At 44.3% G+C, this 7,546-nt stretch overlaps 1 protein-coding gene across 1 annotated transcript; it reads right to left on the reverse strand.

Moving 5' to 3' along the window:
* Window positions 1–389: 389 nt before the first annotated feature.
* LOC143019733 (carbohydrate sulfotransferase 15-like) lies at window positions 390–4,899 on the reverse strand. Its single transcript, XM_076175703.1, has 2 exons — window positions 3,777–4,899; window positions 390–3,148 (listed from the first exon to the last, which is right to left on the reverse strand). Exons 1-2 carry the CDS (start codon window positions 3,919–3,921, stop codon window positions 3,081–3,083), a joined length of 213 nt encoding a protein of 70 aa, XP_076031818.1. The 5' UTR covers window positions 3,922–4,899; the 3' UTR covers window positions 390–3,080.
* Window positions 4,900–7,546: the final 2,647 nt, after the last annotated feature.

Consider the following 7,546-nt stretch of genomic DNA (forward strand, 5'->3'; position numbering starts at 1 on the left):
AACCTCATCGGAAAAATCGACGAGGTCCTTTTCCGGGTCGACGCCCGGCATTCCCATGTCTGCGCAGGCGCACTTGCAGACATGGGAGATGTCGGCGAAGCGCTTGGGGACTCGGTCGAACCCTTGTGCTTTCAACTCGTCGGAGCTCTCGTAGCTCCTGGGCCAGGGCTTGGCACTCCTCCAGGAGATGTCAAATCTCCTCCGGGAGGAGGCGGCGCCTCTCCTCCTCCACCTCCCAGTCTCGGGAGGCCTCTGACCTCGCGGAGGGCTTCGTTGTTGAGGTTTGACGTCACAAGAATAATAACCCACTGGGTCGAGGACGGCCTCGAGGAGGAAAACGCTCACCGCGCCCGATCGCCCACTCCCGAGATTGGGCGATTGGTGGGCGGCCCTGCCCGTTGGCACCGATTCACTGACTGAGTGGCCCATGAATGGAATCAACTTCACAACAATGAAGTGAGCACTTAAAACATTTGGTTGTTTTAAGAGATGAGAACTTTATGGATGGGGATGAAAGGTGTTAAGAGACATGGAACTGCCTGGTATGGACTAAATGGGCTCTTTGGGTCTCCTCCATTCATATGTTCTTACGTTTACACTGGTTAGTGTCAAAACCATCCCAATACTCTTTCATCAACCCTATCTCGCAACTTCCCTTCCACCCCTGTTCTCCTCATATCTCACTCTATCCAGCCTAGTAACCCCCATCATACTTCTCAGGCACCTTATCTCAAACATATTTGAACTCTTCCTCTCATGCTCCATGTTTCTGCTTTGTACGATCTCCTTCCACTTGTACAAGGGCAAATTCCTTTAAATGGGAAATAAAACAAGATATGCAAATTCTAACTTATTTTAATTACAAATTCTGACTTATGATTAAGACTCATACAAGTATACAGATAACAGGGTACCTAGTCCAATCACTCCCTCCCCCTTTGTTGCATTTTACAACTCTGAGGCAGAATTCTTCCCTTGCCTTACCATGGGGAACACAGGGAAGGAGAAAAAGTATACAGAAAATACTACAACCACTATTACGATTAGATTCTTTTTATTTCAGTTTGTTGCTACACTGGAATTACAGGGGGTTGTTGTTGTTGTTGTTGTCGTTCCCTAGACTGTCTGTCCGAGCAGTCCCGTCTCCCCAAGGAAGGCCACAGCCGAAACTGGGTTTTCCCACAAATCCTTTATAGAGTGTATGTTGTGTTGTTTGCGTGCATGATTGTGTATAATGCAGTCTTCCATTATGTGTTGTATGGTATGGGGTGAAGTGTTACATCCTGGGCAGCTGTTCACAACACGGTCGTCCAGCCTCTTCTGGTAGCTTAGAAGTGCTGGGTGGTGACCGCATCGCAGTCTGGCCAAGTGGACTCTATCCTTTCGTGGGAGAGAGGATTCAGAAGGGTGGATATCAGGGGGTCTGGCATGCAGCAGTGTGTTGTCTTTCAGTGTGTTAATGGAGCGGTGAGTGATATGATTATGAATGTGTTTCCGGAGGCTGGTATTTGGTGGTTGTGGAGGAAGAGAAGAGAGTATCTGTGCGTAATAAAGGTCTTTGGGTGTAGTTTTAATGTTTCTTGGTGTGTGTGGGTGTTCTGCTATGTAGTGTAGCGGGTGTGATGTGTTTGTGGTGGCTGCAGCAAGTGTTTGTGTGCCTCTCATGTCGAGGTGGTCCTTGACTTTGAGGACTTTTGTTTCATGGTGTAAATGGTCTGTAGGTGATGTATTTGTGCAGCCTGTAATTGTTTTTAGGGCTTTGTTTTATATGATTTGAAGGGTGTTGTGGTGTGTCTCACTGAGATTAGGAGCCCATGCAGGACTCGCATAATTCATCACTGAGCGTATGCATTGTTTGTATATTGTTATATTAGTTTCTTTGTTTTGTCCAAATGTTGTTCCTGTGATTGACTTAAGTGCGTTAAGTCTAGGTGTGCATTTGTTTTTTATGTTTGTGAGGTGTTGTTTGAAAGACATGGATGTATTGTATGTTACACCAAGAATTTTCGGTGTGTTTGTGTGTGGTATTAGAGTGTTGTTGATGTAGAGATGAGGTATGTATTTGTGTTCTTTTGTCCATTTGGTGAGAAGTGTTGCTGTAGATTTGGTTGGAGCTATTTTGAGTCTGTTTGTGATGAACCATGTGTTGAGTGTGTCAAGGTAAGGCTGGATTATTTCTGCAGCTTTGTCTGTGTTACGATGTGTGCATGTGATTGTTATGTCGTCTGCGTAGGAAGAGATTTGTATTTCTGAGATGTCTGGCGTGGGTAAGTCATGCATGTATAGATTAAATAATGTGGGGGATAGAACTGAGCCCTGTGGTACTCCGTTCTTAATGTTTCTGATGTGCGATGATTGGCCATTATATGACAAATGAGCATTCCTGCCTGCCAGATAATTGGTCAGCCATCTTTTGGTGTTATTGTGCATGTCTGTGTTATATATTTTATTTGTTAGGTTGTGGCGGGGGATAGGAGGAGGGAGTGTAGAGGGCTTGGTATGGGATATGTGTATGATTATGCGTGTTGTTCATGATAGTCAATGAGTCGAATTGAGTCTGTATATCAAGCCCTCTGTCTGTGTCAGGGTTGTCGACAAACCAGGCAGACGACTTGGTGTTGAAGTCACCACCCATGATCAGGTTGGGGATTGAGGTTAGTTGGCTGAGTTGGGGTCTGAAGGTGTTTGGAACTGTGGGGGATGATTGGGGGGGAATGTATATGTTAACTATTGTTAGTGTTTAATTGTTGCCTGTGCGGATACGAATGGATTGGGTTTCTGTTGTGTTATCTGTGGTAGGGAGGAGAATTTTGGTTGTGGCACTTGTGTCCACAAAACAGGGGGTTGTGGTACAAGATCACTTTTGGTTAATGGTACCCTAAAACAATATCTTACACTTAAACCCTTTCTGGTGAAATTCTTTGTCATGGCACTTAACAGAAAGTCCCATGGTTTTGTTTTGCGTTTCCAGGTTGAGTAGACATCATCCCAAATAAATGCCAAATAAATTACAATACCAACTTGTGGCTAAAAGGCTCATAGAAACTCCAGAGTAACATTCTTGTCTTGTTGTGTATACATCATTCTTCTTGCTTGTTCTTGAATGGTGCAGATGCTACAGTTGGCTCTTCTTCTTGTGTCATGGTTCCTAAAAGGTCACAAAATACAGTGAGAATAGGTTTGATAAGACTTGCAGCTCTTTCTCCCTTATATGGGGGTGAGGCTGCATCAAAGAAAAAAAAAAAAAAATAATAAATAAAAATAAATAAATCTATACAATTTTTTTTTTCTTTACAAGTGAGGTACCCACACCAACCCATTATCTATTTGTTTCCCTTTTATATTGGCTCCTCATGGATGAAAGGTCAGAGGCAATGCAGAAAGACTGCACCTCCACAGTAGGACCCAAGAGCTAAAGCTGGTTTACTTCCCCTACTTCATGACAAGGTCACCCTCCCCCTCACCAACTCCAGAATTTACAGAGCAGACAAAAAGAAATATCTTTGGGCTGTATCAATTTTATCATCCATTCATAACCAATCACATCCATCTCAGCCCTTTCCTTTCCCCGTCCTGTCTCTCAGGACTTCCCTTATACAGGGGAAAGGGCCTTTTGGTATATGCATCATTAGAATATAGTAATAGTTTGAAATCTTGGTCTGCTCCCCTTACCCCATGTAAATTTAACTATACACCAAAAGGCCCTTTCCCCCTTAAAGGGCTAATGTAAAGTATAAAATAAAATCCCCAACCGATATACATTCGAGACTACTCACGAAGTCCAAGATGTTGGTAGACTTTGGTCAGGGTTCCAGCAAGGCCTTTCCAGTAAGGTTCCAGTTGAAGGACTAAGACATGTTCCTTTGGGAATACTTTGAGCCAATCCCTGTTCAATATACTGTACAGTCCATTGTGCACCATCACCCTGGGGGCTGTAATACAGAAAGAAAAAGAAAGTATCCAAAATATTTTTTTTCAGTCCCTTTAAGTCACCAGAGGGTGGCATTTTCCTTCATCCCTTTGATAGACTGCTTAACCATTTTTATTGTAGCCCTCTCCAGGCAACTTTATTCAGCTCTGGAGGTAACCTCTGCCTGCCTATGGTGAACCCAAAACAAATAACCCTTTCCCTCCATACTGGATAAAATTTATCCTTTTATTTTAACTGCTGCTAACATTCTATTCAAACGAGTGCGACCCTTTGAGTAGCGTCAAGGTTCGTCAACTGAGATGTACAGTGATACCTCTCGTTAACGGACGTTAATGAGCTGCGCTTGCGGTGTTTTTGCTGAGTTTTCGGTGTTTTGGAGTGGTTTTTGGGTGGCATAGAGATTGCACGCACTAAACAGCACCACCAAAAACACAATGAAAACCCCGTAAACACAGCCAATTAACGTCCCTTAATGAGGAGTCTCACTGTACTTTACATTTTCTTCTGTCTCTTGGACATGCCTAGCCCGACTTGGGCCTTCACTGATAAAGATTATGTTTAGGCTAGGGTCAACTCACCATCAAATCAAGATCATCCTGCAGTTCATGATTGGTTTTGGAGAATCCTGTTCCAGAAACTTCTGCTTGATCCACAAAGCAGTTCTCGATAGTTTTCATGTGACAGATCTTGTATTTTGCAAACCCCTCATTACTCATCACTTTTTCTCAACAAGGACAGAATGTGCTTTTAGGAATCCTTGGTTATTTAATTGTTCTTGCATCAAATCTCTCCCTCTGGGGTAAGTTTGAAATGCATTGTCATCAAACCTTTGAGTAGATTTTGGTGTATCAATCATACATTTCTTAGGTATGATCTCCAATGGTGATTCCACCCAGCTTACATCCAAACATCTTTGTTGGTTCACTTTTTCGTCTTTCTCCTTCATCCTTCTCCATTTTGTGTATTTAACAATAGATACATACATATACCAAGGCTTTTTTCCCCCTTCCAAGGGAGGTAGCCAAAAAGGGAAAGGCATAAAAACACTCCCACCCATTTCATCCCTAAATACACTCCACACCCCTCCCACCCTTCCTCTTATCTGAGCACCTCCTGGATGACGGGTCATCCCTGCACCCCGCCCACCGCCCTGGGTCAGAAGCAGTGTCGCAAGAGACAGTACATCCACAGCAAGGCCGCTTCATTTAATCGGCGACCCCCCCTCTCCGTCCCCCTTTGCATATAAGGCGAGGACGGGGAGAAATCCCTTCGGGCTGCGTCAAAATTACTCACACATACTACACCCCCCCCACCCCCCGCCCATTCCTCCTCATGCAGTCACAACATCATCCATATACAACCATTCTCCACTCACCTCTGTCTTCAGTCCTCTCCCTCCCTTCCTCAACAGACATTCCCCTCTTCCCCAAAGCCCCCTTCACCTCATCCATCCACCTCATCCTAGGACGTCCCCTCATGTTCACTCCCTCCACATCTGCCTTCCATACCTCTTTTACTAGTCTTTCTTCACTCATTCTTTCCATGTGTCCAAACCATCCTAATACTCTTTCATCAATCCTATCTCCCAAATCCTTTTTCACCCCTGTTCTCCTCCTCACCTCCTCATTTCTCACTCTATCCAGCCTAGTAACCCCCACCATACTTCTCAGACACCATCTCAGACACCTCATTTCAAACACATTCAAACTACTCCTCTCTTCTTTTATGTTCCACGTTTCTGCCCCATACAGTGCTGTTGGCACAATCACTCCTTCATACAGTCTCCTCTTCGCATCCATTCCCAAATGTCTATTCCTCATTACACTCTTTAAACCACCAAGGCATTTACTCGCTTCTCTCAATCTACATTCTACCTCCACCTTTTCCTGCTACACTTGCACCCAAGTATCTAAAACTATCCACTTCCTCCAGTCGCTCTCCCTTAATGTTCACTTCCAGTCTCATCACCTTACTTTTACCCACATTTATCTTTAGCTTTCTTCTATCACATACTCTCCCAAACTCTGCCACCAGCTTCCTCAATCCCTCCTCTGACCCTGCCACAAGCGCAGTGTCGTCCGCAAACAACAGCTGGCTCACCTCCCACTTTTCTCCATTTTCTTTAACCATCTCCAATCCCTGCCTCACTACCCTAGCATTCACCTCTCGCACCACCCCATCCATGTATAAGTTGAACAGCCAGGGCGACATAACGCATCCTTGACGAAGTCCCACCTTTACTTCAAACCACTCACTCTCTCCATTTCTAATCCTAACACATGCTCTACTACTCATAAAAACTCTTGACAGCTCCCAAAAGCTTTCCTCCTATCCCATAAATCTGCATAACCTCCCACAGTGCCTTTCTGTCTACCCTATCATAAGCCTTTTCCAGATCCATGAAAGCCCAAAAAAATCCTTCCCCTTTCCTATAGCTTTCTCACATATCTGTCTTACCACAAAGATCTGATCTACACAACCTCTACCCGTCCTAAATCCACACTGTTCCTCACCAATTACTCCTGTTCCTCTCCTAATCCTCTCAATTAAGATCCTCCCATAAGCCTTCCCTACTACACTCAACAGGCTAATCCCTCTGAAATTACTACATTCACACTTGTCCCCTTTTCCCTTGTAAAGAGGAACTATACAGGCACTACTCCAGTCCTCCGGTACTCTACCCTATCTCCAGCAAACATTAAATAACCTCACCAACCAGTCCACCATCACTGAACCTCCCTTTTTCAGACATTCTGCATGACATCCATCCAGACCAGGTGCCTTACCTGCTTTCATCATCTTTACAACTGCCTTCACCTCATCCTTCCTTATTTCTCCTCCATTCTCCTCATTCATCACTCATTTTCTTCGCATTTCCCACTGCAGCTATCTTTCCTTCCCTATCCTCCTTCACATTCAGCAACTCCCTAAAATATTCTGCCCATCTTCCCCTCACTGCCATCTCTTCCATTATCAACTCTCCATCTGTACCTTTTACCTTTTCTTCCCTACTTGATTCGCCTCCTCTTCCTCTTAATTTCTTTCCAAAACATCTTTTTATTACTTTCAAAATTTTCTGTCATACTCCTCCCATTTCATATCTGCTCTACTCTTTGCCTCCTTTACCTTTTGCGGTCTCTTTTCTTTTCTTTGTACGTCTCATATGACTCCCCTGTCCTCTTTTGTAACCAATCTGTGAATGCTCGCTTCTTCTCTTCTACAACCTTCTTTGTTTCCTCATCCCACCATTCACTACCCTTTCTTCTATTTCCCCCTGTCCTTGTTCCACACACCATCCTTGCACACTTTAAGACTCCCTCCTTGAACCATCCCCATTCCTCCTCCACACCCATCTCTGCTCTATCCTTTACTCCCTCCCACTTCTCCTTCAGCTTCTTTTCGTACTCCTTCTCCTTTTCCTTTTCATTCAAGGAGTTCACTCTAAGAACCTCCCTACCTTTTGTCCCTTTCCTCCTTCTCCATCTATCCTCCACTCTCGGCTTACCTTCCACCAAAAAATGATCTGATATTCCCCCACCCTCTCTCCTTAGCACATGTACATCCTTAACTCTTCCCATCATAATCCTATTTACCACTACATAATCCATTAGCGCT

Source organism: Oratosquilla oratoria, chromosome 38, assembly GCF_046742065.1.
Source record: "Oratosquilla oratoria isolate Oo_2021 chromosome 38, ASM4674206v1, whole genome shotgun sequence".
NCBI lineage: Eukaryota > Metazoa > Arthropoda > Malacostraca > Stomatopoda > Squillidae > Oratosquilla > Oratosquilla oratoria.